General features: G+C 53.5%; 1 protein-coding gene across 6 annotated transcripts in view; it reads right to left on the bottom strand.

Annotated features, from left to right (window-relative positions):
- Nucleotides 1-290: 290 nt before the first annotated feature.
- TPST2 (tyrosylprotein sulfotransferase 2) overlaps nt 291-15,213 on the bottom strand; it is a 19,349-nt gene continuing 4,426 nt past the window's right edge. For 2 of the 6 annotated variants that reach the window (XM_075041118.1, XM_075041121.1), the window contains exons 2-7: nt 10,137-10,205; nt 6,185-7,092; nt 4,349-4,547; nt 3,019-3,069; nt 1,310-1,358; nt 291-544 (exon numbers count right to left, since the gene is read on the bottom strand). In XM_075041118.1, the coding sequence (XP_074897219.1) occupies nt 1,329-1,358; nt 3,019-3,069; nt 4,349-4,547; nt 6,185-7,020 (1,116 nt within the window). In that variant the 5' untranslated portion in view covers nt 7,021-7,092; nt 10,137-10,205 and the 3' untranslated portion in view covers nt 291-544; nt 1,310-1,328. Of the gene's footprint in view, nt 545-1,309; nt 1,359-3,018; nt 3,070-4,348; nt 4,548-6,184; nt 7,093-7,383; nt 7,575-7,741; nt 10,099-10,136; nt 10,206-13,592; nt 13,640-14,355; nt 15,001-15,213 lie in introns of those variants that run through there. The other 4 variants (XM_075041120.1, XM_075041122.1, XM_075041119.1 and 1 more) reach the window with 4 other exon arrangements.

Here is a 15,213-nt window from a genome sequence, read left to right as displayed (position 1 = left end):
GGGGGGAGGCCTGAGGCCGGGCCCCCCCCCGGGAGCAGAGAAGGGAGGGCAGAGCCTGCGCTATTAAAACAACATTTTAATGGTGTGCAACAAAGGAAGGAGGCCGGGGGCGGGCGGGGGGGGGAGGTGGGCTCATATATTAACTCTGCAATAGCCTCTGTAAGTCACAGTGAAGGGCTGGGGGGGGCGGGGGGGAGGGTGTCACTCGCACGACAAAGGCTCTACAAGGTCAGGACACCTATTGCTGACCCGCGGATTAGAGAACAGCGTTACGAGACATTTAAACGCGGTTTAACGAGTCCCACGGCCACGGCATACACGATCTCCTCCCCACGCCGGCTGCGGTTTCCACAGATCCTTCGTCGGGAAAAGGCGGACGACGATGCGTAAAACGTTTGGCCTTTGCAAATAAATGCAAATACATTCCTCGTATAGCAGTCATTTTGGCAATAGTATTAGCAAGCAATATGCTTGGATAACCGATTTCCACTGGTGCCATTGCAAACTCTTCTTTGTTGGACAACAAAAGGCCAGTTGCAGCATTCTGGAAGAGAGGAACACACAGACTCAGGCGCAGGATCCGGTCATGCCAGCACAGCAGGTGCCCAACTAATGGTTTTGAAGTGGCTGGGACAGAAAAAAATAGCAAGAAAGAAACCAAGTCCCAGCTCCAGGACGATGGGCACACAACTTCTATTCTCATGCAATGCTTCCGATTCTTTTTTTTTTTTTTAGCACAATATACTGCTTTTACATAGAAACTAGTTTTTAAAGGGTCGTTTTTACTAAGAAAAATGACATTTTATGTTTCAGCATAGAGGCTAGCTGAAAAGAGAGATGGAAAAACATCCAACATATCAACGCTTGTATCTGGAGCAGAAACCCAGGGGAGCAGCCTTGTTTTTCCAAACTGACAGCAGACGCAACTGCTTTATCTTCCCTTCCATGGGTCCACGGCACGTCCTAGAAGACAGCTGGGGAGCAGCTCAGCTCATCTACACATTTCCACATCCTGTTTCAATGCTCCCCACAGGGACAGTCAGTAATAACTCTCCCAAGTGGCTGATTTTGATTTTGCCAAAGTAAGCCGTTTTTCAGACCTCAGAAAAAGATTTTCTGACAAATCGTCTCACGTAACAGTATTGTTCTGAAAACCTACAGCAACTGTGAAGGGGATCATTTGCATAACGAGCGTGCCTGGAGCAGCCTGGCTAATCTACAGGCACAAGAAATTACACAAGCAAAATGCTACCCCTGGAGCAAAGCAGGCAGATTTGCCCGAGTCCCAGAATGAAGTACAAGGTCTTACCTGGAAATCATTAATTTTCTTAGTGAGAAGATGATGTGTTCTGAGTCACCTAGAATAACCCAGAAACAGAAGGGTCAGCTTTAAACCACCATCTGCAACTCAAAACATTCCTGCTGTGTTCCCAGCAGCAAGAAAATGAAATGTTTAGGACGCAGAAAGCAGCACAAAGGCAGAGAACCAGCAGCCAGGAGATGCTGCCACGAGACTGCAGCCTCTTGCTTCACTACCATTCACACAACACGAACCACCCTGGGCAGCCATCCGGGAACTGCCAGCAACACCTCTCGCAGTGAAAGCCACTACACACTCACTTCACCAGCGGGCTTGCTTCCTCAGTCCAGGACTGGGCTCTGCATCTTCTCACCCAACACTGGCGATGCAGCTCAATCCCCCTGCTTTCTTTAGGAGGCCACGTGTTGAGCAGGTAAAACCTGGCACCTTTGACTGAAACATCAACACCAATCTCCTGCCTCTCCATACTGTGCAGGTAGCGCTTTCTGGAGAGTCAAGAAGTCGTCTTTTTTTTTTTTTTTTTTTTAAAGGCTCTAAATGTGTGTCCTGGTTTCAGCTGGAATAGAGTTAATTGTCTTCCTAGTAGCTGGTATAGCAGTTTTTTTGGGTTCAGTATGAGAAGAATGTTGATAACACACTGATGTTTTCAGTTGTTGCTAAGTAGTGTTTAGACCAAGTCAAGGATTTTTCAGCTCCTCATGCCCAGCCAGCAAGAAGGCTGGAGGGGCATAAGAAATTGGGAGGGGACACAGCCAGGGCAGCTGACCCAAACTGGCCAAAGGGCTATTCCATACCATGTGACGTCATGCCCAGTATATAAACTGGGGGGAGTGGGTCTGGGGGGGGGGGGGAATCGCCACTGGGGAACTAACTGGGCATTGGTTGGTGAGTGGTGAGCAATTGCATTGTGCATCACTTGTATATTTCATTCCTTTTATTATTATTGTTGTCATTTTAATATTGTTACTATTATCATTATTAGTTTCTTCCTTTCCATTCTATTAAACTGTTCTTTTCTCAACCCATGAGGTTTTTTTCCCCAATTCTCTCCCCCATCCCACCAGGTGGGGGGGAGTGAGTGAGCGGCTGCGTGGTGCTTAGTTGCTGGCTGGGGTTAAACCATGACAATGTGCAGTGGCTGTTGGCCTGCTCTGCATTACAAAAGATGGTTATTAATTGTTTTCAAGCACTGCTCTTTAGGGAGGGAGCCCCATAGTGTATTTTTGACACCTGAACACAATCATACAAGAACTAGAAGACCTAGCTGTAACCTATGTGTCAGACAAGCCACCCTTCCCTAAGGCAGGCAAGACCCATGGTAACGAAAACTTTATGAGTTTTGGAACAGAGAGCAAGGTAGAAAGTGTCTTAAAGTAAGAGAATGAAGAGCACAAGTTTCTGATGCGTGAGCTCCACTGAACTCCACAGCACAAAACCATACACACGACCAGACCAGGAAGGAGGTGGCAGAGATGAATGAGCAGGGTCCTGAGGAGCCCAGAATACACAGGACATCAACAACGAAAGTGTGGAGGGTGGGAGCGGTGCACAGCAGGAAGGACAGGCACATCAGCCCCATGGATCATTTCCCACCCTTGGCTGCCCAACCTGCAAATGCCCATAAGAGGGAGCAAGGGACCAGGCACCCAGGATTAACGGAACAGGGCAAAGCCCTCAAAGGGACAGCAGACTCTTACCTGCAGATGACCTTTCAAATTGGCTGGCGTTTTATAATCCCCCTTTAAAACCTATGGAAAAGAGAAAAGTGGAGTGACCCTTCTGTGGTAGTGGCTCTATGAACATCAGCAAGTCCACCTCATTAACTGCATCCTATGTCCCAGTATACCTGAACCAGCTGAAATTCCCTGATGGGCGTTTGTTCTACCTCATGGTGCTATACTGGGGCAAAAGCAGGAGGTTTCCTCCTCCTTGACTGTAAGGAAAGACAGGGAGCAGCATCCTGCAGGGGCAGGGAACTGACACAAGCAATTCTCTGGTCCTCCCTTAGCCTGGGAGGGGAGAGTATTTCGGTCTTTACCATCGTGCCAGTTCTCCAAATTCATCCCAAGAAGTACAGAAAGGTCCACATCAGAGACCCAAAGAGTCCCTAACCCTGCCCAGGGCAGATGTTCACCCAAATCACCTGTGTCCTAGAACACCAGAGCACTCGGAGCACAGACCAGCTCAAGGGAAGCAATTCTGACCTTCCAGGTCAGTGCTGCTACTTGCCTGCTTGCCCACGATCTGCACATAGTACCACGGGGACTGGTCCCACCCACGGGCATTTCCCTGCTCCCAGCAGTGTGACAAAGGACACCCCATCCCAGGGCACCGTCACGGGGAGCACATGCAAAGCTGGGGGGGCTGCAGAGTCCAGCCTCAGGCTGGGGAGAAACCGATCCACCCCAAAACACAAGAAACTCCCTCTGTTTAATAACTGCTGTCTGTGGCTCTGCAGCTTCTTCCTTCCAGTTCTGCTCCAGGGACATGAGTCAATATTCTAAAAAAAAAAATCTTCTGGTTTTGCCCAAATGCATTACGAGCCTCCACTCGCATTCCCCACGGGACCGCAGGAGTGGCTGGCGAGCTCCCCACTGACACAGCACAGTCTGCGCGTCCCCCAGACCGGCATGTCTAGTGCGTACAGCTGTGCACCTAGATAAGATCCACACACGACTCCCACGCCTGGGTTCGAGAGCGCAGCTAGATCAGGAAGGGAGAGGTCAGTATCTGCCACAACAGAAGAAACGAACACCACCACGAAATCATAGGGAACATCATCAGTTTGAGCCACGCCAGACTCAATCTACCGCATGCATCTGTTTTGAAATCATATCGGTGTAACCGCGTGTCTGTCATTCCCAGCCTCCCAAAAGGAAGAGAGCATTTGTTTCTCCCCTGCTCTTTCCAGATTTGGTTCAGCAGCCTCTTCTGCTCCAGAGGGCTCTGTGGGTGCAGAAACCCACAGCCCCACGTCAGCACTCCCCCCCCGTGGCAGCGCCACAGGCAGACGGCAGCCACACTCACTCTGTGCGTGTTGTTGACGACTAAGGGGTCGGGGTGGCCGTAGTTGGGTGGGTTGGCGTGGGGGTCATAGCCGAGCCTGGCAAGCATTGGTGCGATGTGGGCCATGTCCTGCAGCACATCCCCTGGGATGTGCCCGATCCATTTAGATAATGCCTCCGTGTTCACCGGCTTGATAACCTGGTCTGTTGATCTTTCTATCCTGGGGAAAAATAATAAAGAAAAAAAAACAAAACAAGACACTAAAGTTGGATTTCACACGTATACTGGGCTCAGATGGAAGAGCCTTCAGCTAGCGTTCACTGCCATCTCAACATTTTGCTTCCAATGCCCAAGACACGTGTGCAGAACAAACGCTCAGCGCACAAATGCTGGGTCTGCCTGGGGCAGAGCTGGCGCTAGGCAGAGTGGGGCAGCCCTGGGGCAGACCCTTCCCGCTCACAGCCCTGCTCTGGGGGAGTGGATCCTGGCAGGGATTTCCACAGCCCCAGAGATTGGGTCCCTGTGTACAGGGGGGGATCCATCCTGTACCAGGTCAGGGTGTTAGCAGGACACCTCTGCTTATTACAGGAAAACAATGAAAGATGTGTGGTCTGTATCACAGATACACCGCACGATCCCACTGAAAATCCAAAAACTTATCTGTTAAGCAATCTCAGAAAAATTTACTCTGAGCAAATAGCGCTGAAAGCCCTGGAGAAATCATCACATCAGCCATCCAAGGTGCCTACATCTCCCTATCCTACACCACAGCTGCCTTCCTCGTTCGCCTGAGGTAAGGGCACTGGGACATCTCCCCGCCGGCCACGTTCCCTGCCCTCCAAGCCCCTCGAGGAGCGAGGACCTCTCAGGTACAGCCTCTGCACCCTGTGCTCAGTGGGATGCTGGCCCGGGGTGAGCAGCCACCTGCTCGGCTCCAGCCAAAGGAAACCACACTCCGCACAGCACGGGTGATGCGGCATCCTAAGAGGGATGGATCTTTGCAGATCCTGAGCCTCATCAGAGCGTCCCAGTTACCGACGGCTAAGGCACAGGCAATGCCACACAGCCTCCTATGGAAGAGTGGCTCAGGGCGGAGGGAAGCGGAGCCCGGCCACAGACCCACGGCCGAAACAGAGCAGCTGCGTGTCCACAGCTGCCCTCACCACTCGGGCACGAGCAATTTATACAAAGAGTGCTTGTGTGGTTCCCTTACACCACTGATTAAATTTTGCTAAGTTAGGCTTAAGCCTCCATCTAGGAAATAAAGAGGGTTAAAAGAGGAGAAGGTGGGAGAAGGCAAGCAGCGCCCTTGCACCCAGACACCTACAGCCAGCAAGGAAGGAGTGCTGGGGTGTGTCTCCACGGAACAGGTATTTCTTTTATTCTGCAATACCAGCACCAAACCTGGCAAGAATTGCTGCTCACCGCTGAAAGAATTGCTGCTCACCACTGAAAGCCATTCATTAGCAGCAAAACTAATCGCGGTAAGGAGGTATTTGAGGACAGGTGTTGAAGAGAGGCATTAAAGAGCTCACATTTCAGAGCAAGCAGTTCTTTTCAAATTAGAGACCAAAATAATTTCTGCAGTGTCAAGACAGATGAATAAAGCAGTCGCCTGCTCCTAAAACCCTCGCCTGACAAACCTCTCTGTTGGGTACAACAGATTGCTAGTATTCAAGCCGTCTTTACTCAGAAGCACAAAACCTATGGCTGCAAAACTGGATGTGCTGCCACTTCTGCCCCTGAAAAGCATGCATAAACACAAGTGACATGTCTTTGCCCCCAGTTTTAGCCTTGATCTGCTTCAGGTAACAAAAATGCTCCTCAAAAAGCCAAGGCAGAAGCCGAGACACTCACTTGGAAAGTGACACCCCACCGGGCTTCCCTATCAGCTCCTCGTGGTGCAGCACCGTGTCGCTCCAGGAGATGTCCAAGAACTTCATGATGGCATGCATGGACTGCTCAGGGTGCAGCACCAGCTGCTCGTAGTAGACGGGCAGGCACCGGGACTGCCCGATCTCCAAGCACTGGGAGTACATCACCTCGATGGCTTTGTTCCACTTGGTCAGGCAGTCTCGGTAGCTGTTCAGGTCGAAGCCCGCGATCGTCACTTTCCGTGTGATCATGGAGTGGACTGAAGCCCGGCCATCTCGAACCATCAGGAGGAATTTGGAATTGGGGAACAGCCTGGACAGGTAGACAGAGGACTTCAGCGTGAAGGGATCCTTGTTACACAAATACCTGGCTGGCTCGCCATGCTTGGCGATCACTTCCAGTATAAAGGCCTGCATAGCGGCATCCAAAACTTGGTCCGTCACCCCCGCTTCATCCAGACGCATCTTCTCTCGCCCCGATTTGGACCAGGCCTGCCGCATCGCCAGCACACGGGGGATGATGCGGGTCTCCTCTCCGCAGCGCACCTCAGGGTGGGCATCGAGCATGGCCCTCATCAGTGTCGTGCCGCTCCGTGGGACCCCACCAATGAATATCAGGGGCATCTCCTTGCTGTAACGATACTCGACGTGGTTGGAGTCCACCATGACCAGCTCCTCATTCTCGGGTCTCATCAGCCTGTGTCTCCTCTCACTCAGGACCTGCTGGCACTCCAGGACTTGCTGGCCAAGGTGCAGAGTCACCATCAGGGCGACCACTGAGCCCAACACCAGCAACACCCTCCTCATGGTGACCCGCATCCTGTTCTCCTCTGCACAGGCTGGTGACCACGCTTCAGCTTTCAGCTAGCAAGTGTTCAACCCAACGGGCATCTGGAAGAGAAACACAGCACGGTCAGAGGAGCAGGAGCCGCAATCCAGCCCGACGGCACCTCAGCGTCCAGCCTGGCTCCTTCAGGATGCTGACGCCATCCCAAGATTTCATAATCTCTTTCACTTATCAGCAACTTTCAGGCTAGGTGCCTTCTACCCATGAGGTAATTAAAGTCTGTCTCGGAGCACACCCAAAGAGATCATTTCTAGACTGTTCGTGTACCCAGAAACACTGGTTTACAGCTGAAGCAAAGCTCCGGGAACTTTTCGGAGAGAACGGGCCATGCATACCCAGTCAGTCCTCAAAAGAATCTTTACAGAGAGTCTGCTCCATCCCAGATGAAGCCCAAACCCTCCCTGCAGTTCTCCTTCCTTCCAAAACTGAGCTGAGCACACCACCGTCTTCTCACTTCTCTCAGCCACCTGTCTCCTTCCTACATTTTCTTTAGTTTCAATGTGCTGTCGCAGGGGAGGGGGAAAAGCTGAAACAAGAGAAAAACAAAAGCATCTCATGCAAATTTTAAGGGTCTGAGTCAGGAGAAGCAGTTACCCGTTACAATGAAACGCTTTAAGAAATGAAACCATATGAAGGCTAACAGGATCACACAGAGTCAGCATTAAATGCCCTTCCTCCGGAGACTGACTTTACCTAAAAATCCTTGGGAGACTTCATGTGGCAATAAGGCTTTTTGGGTTTTCTGCGTCTCAGTAGGATATCCAGCAGGAAGCCTGCAGTTTCTCCAAGTCTCCTGCTCTGCTGCCTGCCCTAGAGGGACTCCTGCGAACGCTGGCACTGCTTCCCACGCCCTCCCCCCCTTCTGCTCCATTTGCAAGTACAGGTTTTGCAATCCTCCCCTGGGCTCACCCAGGGATTTCAAGTTCTTTGTGATTATGTGGCTGGGGCGGGAGCTGAATGGAGTGGAAGGAACGGGACGTCCATGTGTTTTGTTTTACTGACAATCCAAAGAACTGCTTCAGAAAAACGTTTTCTCCTCTCAACTCTCTCCATGAAAGAGTAAATTTAGCAGCAGCCTGTGCAAAGTCCCTTGGCAGCAGGGAGCCAGGCAGCCTCCCTGCCCCTGCCCTACCTGCCAGCAGAACTGGCCCCACACTCGAGGACTCGCTCTGTTCCCCTTCCAGCCCCTGACATCCCGCTCCACCTACCCAGACCGGTGAAGCGCTGGGCTGCTCACCCTCCACCCGCTCTGCTTTTATTCTGCTCAACCCATCGGATTACCATGACACAGAGGCAGTGCCTCTCTGCCTGCCCAGGTATGTGTTTTCCCATCCCAGCAGCTAAAGTAACACCACCACCAAAATTATTTTTAGCACCATGGTTAACATCCTGGCCAACTGCTTAGTTAGCATACCAAGGTTAAACAGTTTCAAATGCATGCCCATATACCAGATAAAAGTAAAAAAGTCAAATGCTGGTCCATTTGTTTAGATGTAAATCAGAGGGAACAACAAACAGCTCTGGCATTTTTGCAGCACCAAGTGCAGAGTCAGACCCATTAAAAAGACAAGCGCTCCTCTGCTCCTTCCTGCTATCTTGATCTGCTTCAGTCATGTAAATATATTCAAATGTTCACCCTAAAAATAATTGCAAATGCCGCAAGACCCATCTCAATGCACGGTAGTCAGGATTTAAGGCCAGCTGGAATAATTACGGCTATGCAGACCAAGGCAGGCTAATTACCAGGAAAGATCTGCAGTTTAAAAAGGAGTTTGTGAGCACAGAAGTGCTCTGTTCTTTGCAAAAAAACGGCTTACAGTGAGCGTTTCCCACCGAGATGCTCCCAGCAGCTCCACCAGCTCTGCTCTGAGTGCTGCCGGGAGGGAACAAAGGGACTCGCTCAATGTGCTGGGCGAAGCGGGAGGCTGGCTGGGAGCCTGCGGTACCAGCCCCGCTCCGGCAGCACCCGGCGGGACAAACTGCCATGTCCCTGGGGATCATCCTGCCTGCCCGGCCAGGATGGACGCGCAGCCCCCACCGCTGCTCATCCAATGCCACCAGCATGGGGAAGCTCTCGCCCCGCCGTGGGGCAGCAGGAGTGGCAGAGAGGCAGGTGGTGACGGCTGCCGTCGGGGAGCACAGCTTCTCCCTCCCGCTGTGCTCCGGACTCTTCCCACCGCTGCAGCACACCATTGCTCCTGCCAGCAGAAAAGCCCCGCTCTGCCTCCTGCACGGGAGCCGCAGGCACTGGGAGGGCTGAAGCAGAACAAGCTTCTCTGGTGGGATTACCCCAGTGTACCCAGGCGGGCTGAACAAGGATCCGTGAGCGTGCTTGGCAGCGGTCTGCTGAGCAACCGCAAACAATCCCGGCTTATTTTCAACTCTTTTCTGCAAGCCTCCACTAAGAATTTCCCCAAATTTATGGGGCTTATTAGCCTACAAGAGAAGAAGGATGGATAATTTCCTCCACAGCAGATATTCTGGTGGAAAATATCGTAGCATAATTAGGCAGCTCGGCTGTCTGATCAGAGAAGACCTTCTAGTCCTTCAGATGCCCAAGCTGGCTCTGAGAGCTCTCCACTCCAGCAGGAATTAGGGAGCTCTCAGGGGCTTCTCTGGCACATCTCAGCAGGGACTGAAAACCACTGCAGCTGGTGACGGGGAGCAGAAATCAAAGTGCCAGCAGCCGACCCCGGGCTGAAGCCCCCGAGTGCAGCTTGGACAGTGCAGGACAGGGACAGACTGTGACCCACAGCCAGGGGCTCAGTCCCCAACTGCCATCAGGGCAAGGCTGGTACTGAGAGCAGAGAGCGTGGGGAAAGATGGGAGCTGGTGGGGAAGTGACAGCAGAGCAGTGACAAACAAGGACACAAGAGCTCCTACAGGCAGAAAGTCTTCCTTATTTTGTATGCTGATCAGACATTAGTATAAACAAGGCTTAAACCGTTTCTTGTCAGCTTGCGAAGGCAATACAATATTAACAGGGCATCAGTGGCAGTGTGGACAGACCTATGAAATATTCACCATCCCACACCCAGCATCACAGGGGAATCAACTGCTCTGGCACATGCCATCCATATGTGCTTACCTTCCCCCGGTAAATTCATTTTGCTGCTAGCCAAGCTTCATGCTGAAACACAGGTGGCCGCGAAAATACCTAATGGGGAAGAAAAGCCACAATGTCAGTTTGTTTATTTATTGCAGACATCCGTGTGTGCGGTGACGAGCGATGCTCTCCTTCTCGGCACCTTTCCCTGCTGCACGCACCCCTCCTGCCCACAGTCTCCCACCAAGCCCAGGGGAAAGGTGGTCCCGGCGGAGCTGGTGCCCCCAGCTCATGGTCAGTGCCAGCAGCCAGACGTGGCATGCCTGCAACTCGGCCGCCTGCCCAGAGGCACCAGCACTGCTCCACCGTGGTGGCATCGGCAGGGCTGAGCCAGAAGGAGAAGCCGAGGGAAGCGCGAAGGCGGCTACTCCTTTAGGAAATGAAGCCTCCTGGAAGGGAGAAGCCTAAGAGGGACAGGAGCAGCTGGGATGTTTAAGACCCAGGGGACGACAGTCCAAACGTGGCAAGTTTCCGTCGCACACAAGCAACCAGTACAACAGCCGGTCCCAGAGGAAGCAGCTCCAGGCTCACCTGCCGCAGGCTTTGGCACAAATGCTGAAATCAGGCAAAAGTGGGACTACGGTCAGAGTCCCCAAACCAGTAACAGCAAAAGGAGATGGGGCCCAGAGGACTCCCCAGGTCTGGCAGGTCATGCTCGTGCCTCCAGGCGGGGTCACGGGATGCCAACCTCCTCTCATTAGGAGCTGCAGGGATCTCCCCAGCTCCAGCCCAAGGAACAAAGCTCTCTCCAGCCTCACCAACCCCATCAGGTAGGCAACCAAAACCCGCACATCAGCCCAAATGCCAGGTTTCCCACAAGGACACAACACCTGCGCCCACGAGGACTGCACCCCTCCCGGGGAGCCCAGCAGCCGCGTGCACCACCTCGGCTGAAGCTGTCCTGCAAGCGCAGAGCATCCCGGTGACAGCGTGCCCGTGCAGGGGTCCTGCCCGTGTCCTGCCAGCGGTACAGCAGCCGTGTCCCTCCGGGACACCCTCCTCCAGACACGGGAGGGCAGGAGCAGGGAGGACCTGTCCCAGCAGGGCTGCAGCTTTCCAAGTAAAGCTGCCACCTGGGGGGCTGTGCTGCAGCGGAGCATACCAAGAGGCCAGGACCCGGCAGGATGGCAGTCCGCTCTGAGGCTCGCAGCGTGTGCACAGGACCACAGGCTCGTCGTGGGGCTGCTGCCGCTGGGCCCTTCCCACAGTCAGCTCCCCCTTGATGCACGACGGCATCCTGCCCTCAGAGGGTGTTTCTGAGAACATTTCACGTACGGAAATGTAATTGTTATTCCAGACACCCAAGAGTCTCCTCCTCTCGTCCCCAGCTGCCGCTGAACGTCAAGCGGCCCCTCCACTTCGGCACTAATTAGAAAACAGAGGGAAACTCCACCCAGCACAAACTTTGCAAGAGCTTATCCGCGGCGCATGCATCGCCCTCCTTCCCTGCAAGGCTTTCTGCTTGACCCTGGCCTGGCCTCCACTGACCGCGGGATTTCAGGCCCAGAGAAGGCTGCAGGTCCGCGGAGCAGCAGCTGCATCCCTGGGTGCGCTTCCGCAGTGCCACAAATGATCTGGGGCACGGAGCAGCGGCGGTTTAACAGCCCAGCCCGAGACACCGTGCTCCGGAAACGGCTCCGGCTCTTGCCCGTGCACACAGACACACACAGAGAAACACACGCGCTTGCAGACTTCCTTCCCGACGCTGCACAGCGTGCCAACGCGTGGCTGCTCCGCCGGCCGGGCAAACGCCGTGGCCGACCGAGCACCAACTGACTGCAGCCTCCACGTCCTCCTTCACCTGCTGTTGTGAAACGGGTAAACCACCACCACCACCACTGCCAGAGAGCAGCCCCGCGGTGTCGGTGCAGCCGGGGCCGCCGGAGCAAGGGAGCCGTGCACCATCTGCGGTGATGAAGCAACATCAAAGTCCTTTTTTTAAAGCAATGAAGTGTTACAAACAAACAGCAAAACCAGTTTCTACAAGAAGCTCCGTATGATCCAAAAAATGCATTTTTCTTTAAACCATTCCCAGAAACAGTTGCTATTAGCTGTAACTTCCCCAAAAGACCTATGCGTGGCCTGGAAAATTTTAGCTCAAATCGTTGGTGCTTAATAAAAGGATGAGGAACTGCAGACGTCTTTGTGGCGGAAGAGCAGCAGAAGCTGTGGTGAGCAAGAAATATCCTAATATATCTAGCTTGCATCTTTACAAATCAGCAAAATTTAATTACTTAATTGATAGCCTCCAGTTAATTCACAGGCGGCATGCAACACAAAAATAAACACAGCTTGCCCGAGGGTGACTGCTGCCGTCCCAACCTGAGCTCAGGCAAAGGACGCACCCAGAAGCGCCGTCACGGCCAAAGGCAGACCTGCTTCTCCTGGTCACTCCTGGTGGCAACTCCTAATGTGCGTTTCAAAACGGCTGATGACTCCAAGGCATCTCTCCCTTTGCAGGACAGAGATGCTCACGTCCTGAGGAGGCAGCAGCAAACAGGAGAGCGGTCAAACGAGCCCCGGGAGAGGAAAGCTGGGAAGAGCCGGCAGGGGCTGAGGGCGAGGAGTGGGAAGGGATGGGCTGCTGGCACGCAGATGCACGGGGTGTTTCTCCTTCTCAGTTTCAAAGCAGCCTGAGCAAAAGCCGGTCAACAAATTTTAAAACGTTCACCAAGAGGTCAACAAGCAGCCCTGGAAAGCAGCAAGCACGGAGCAAGCACCGATCTCTGCTTCCTGCTGCATACCCACGGAGGCAGCCAAGGGGACGGCTGAGGTTCACCCAAGTGCAGCGTCAGCCACATTGCACAACCCACGGCTTGTGCTCGTCCACCCCCAGCACAGCAAGGATCGATCCCCGCAGGGACGGGAGCAGGGTCCAACGGACACTGCAGTTTGCTGTGCGCCCCAATCGATACTGCAGCCACTTGCAGTGGAACAGGAGCTTTGTACAAACTCTGCTAGAAGTGAGCAACAGCCTGAGGCTCCAGGAGGTGAGAGAAGAGCCCACTTTTAGGTGCATGAAATTAAGCTGTTGAACAGCACCTACAGCACTCAAAAAAAAAAAAAAAAAAAAAAGAAATTGCTTTCAGGCCACCAAGTGGTGAGAACAGCAACATCGACAGCAGAACAGTTTTTGCCTATTCAAGCTAAAGATGCACTGCAGGCCACAAACCCAGATGCATCTACAGGACTCAGAAGCCAATCGCAGTAAAAATACATGGATTTTAGACCACTTCGGGGTTATGTGTCCCTTTGAAAAACCCCCAAAAGAACAAACAGCACCATGGTTTGCATTTGCACCGCTGACATCATCCCAAGTAAAATTGGAAGAAATAGTCAAAAGACTGCAAGAATGAGTGTTTAAGCACACATCTTAGCCCCCAAACCAGAAGGAGGGTGTTTAACCTTGCATCTTAGCACCCAACCGGCTCAACTCACCTCCAGAACAGCCGCAGGGCACGCCAGCGCTGCCGTGCTCATCGGTCCTGCTCCGTTTCCTTTCAGTTCAGCACTCTCAACGCGATGTGCCAGCCAGAGCCCCTGCAACGACGCCGGCTCCTGAACATCCCCTCTGCCTTCCACTGCACAAGGCGCTCGCCGTGGCTCTGGCAGCTCTGCTCAGATGCTGAAATCGCCCCAGCAGCTGGGCGCGAGGGTCCGGCGGCACAGCCCACCACCACGGCGCAGCTCCCGCTCCCCGCACCACCTCAGCTACCGCATTCCTGCAGCCCAGAGGTTGTTGGCTTGGACCTGCAGTGGCGAGGGGGTTTCACAAAAGACCTTTTCTCTCCCAAAGCACAATGCCCTCCTCCAGGGAGGACATGGGGGAATTTATTCTCACTGCTGAGTACCTAGAAAAATAAACTAGCAGAATCTGATGCCCTGAGGATTACGGCAGCACACACCGGCTTCAAATACCGGCTTTCTTCCTCAGAAAAGCCTGCGAGGTGGAAGCCCTGTGCCACACAGCGCGTTCCCAGCCAAGCACCCCAGCACGCCATCCCCAGAGAGCCTGGCCAGGGATGCACACACAGTGCGCCAGCCCGCTTTAACAGGCTCTAAATCACATCAACAAAGAATCAACAGACATTTCACAGCACAAATGTACTATTTGTTTATTGCCTCGAGGCTGTTATGATTAGAAAAACATTTTATTATCCTGCTCAATGCTACAATGTTCCTGAAATAATAAAAATCTCACCAGTTTACAGCATCTTCACTCTGCCCGCCTCTCATTCCAAGCACAGCAATGGCATTTTATCGTCCAGTGATGGAAACCACAGCATCCACTTCTGCCAACCTCTCCATAAGGCAACAGCCTTTGTCTCAAACTGGCTTATTAATTATGAAACGCCCGAAGTGAAAGCTGCTGGCAGAAGGAGGTGACGGAGGCACCCACCCCAGTGACTTGGCACGAGCCACCCTACCCACAGCACCCCAGCAAAGCTCCAGCAAAGCCAGGAGGGAAAGGTCTTGCCACGTCCCCCCTTGGCTCAAGGAGCAGGGCTGGGAGGCACAGCCGCCACTGCAAGGACCAAGCTGAGCGATGGGGTACAGGTGGGGAAGGGACACCCACCCGCCGGCCCGTGCCGTGGGCTGCGAGGGACAGGTGCCGGAGCAGGAGGGGCGTCTGTGACCCCCTGCAGCGACGGATGGGGCCACCCGCCAGATCAGCTCGGTCTCCGCTTTGGAAGCCCTTGTGCCGAAATGGGACAGGAGCTCTGCGCTTCGTAGGGACACTTCTGACTTTCAGTCAACCCACAGCTCCAATTCACAGAGCTTTACCTTTTCTTAATTACTCTGCAGTCGCTGCCTCAGGGGGACAAAGGCAAAGCCAGCGCGGGTACCACTGCACGGAGGGTGACAGACAGACACACTCCGACCCTTGCTCTCCTTGCACCATAACCAGTGGCCCCACTGTCCCGCTCCCCCCCCCAGAGCTGGACAAGGAGGCTCTCGGGAAGCACGGAGCTGTTCCCCCACACCTTCCTGCTCCTCTGACCGGGGTCCCTCTAATTCCCACCCCTGGGCCCAGGTCAGGTCCCTGGGAACCCCACTG

Source organism: Buteo buteo, chromosome 11 (genome assembly GCF_964188355.1).
Source record: "Buteo buteo chromosome 11, bButBut1.hap1.1, whole genome shotgun sequence".
NCBI classification, from domain to species: domain Eukaryota; kingdom Metazoa; phylum Chordata; class Aves; order Accipitriformes; family Accipitridae; genus Buteo; species Buteo buteo.
Note: the sequence above shows the minus strand (reverse complement) of the source record. Positions and strands in the feature narration are given on the sequence as shown.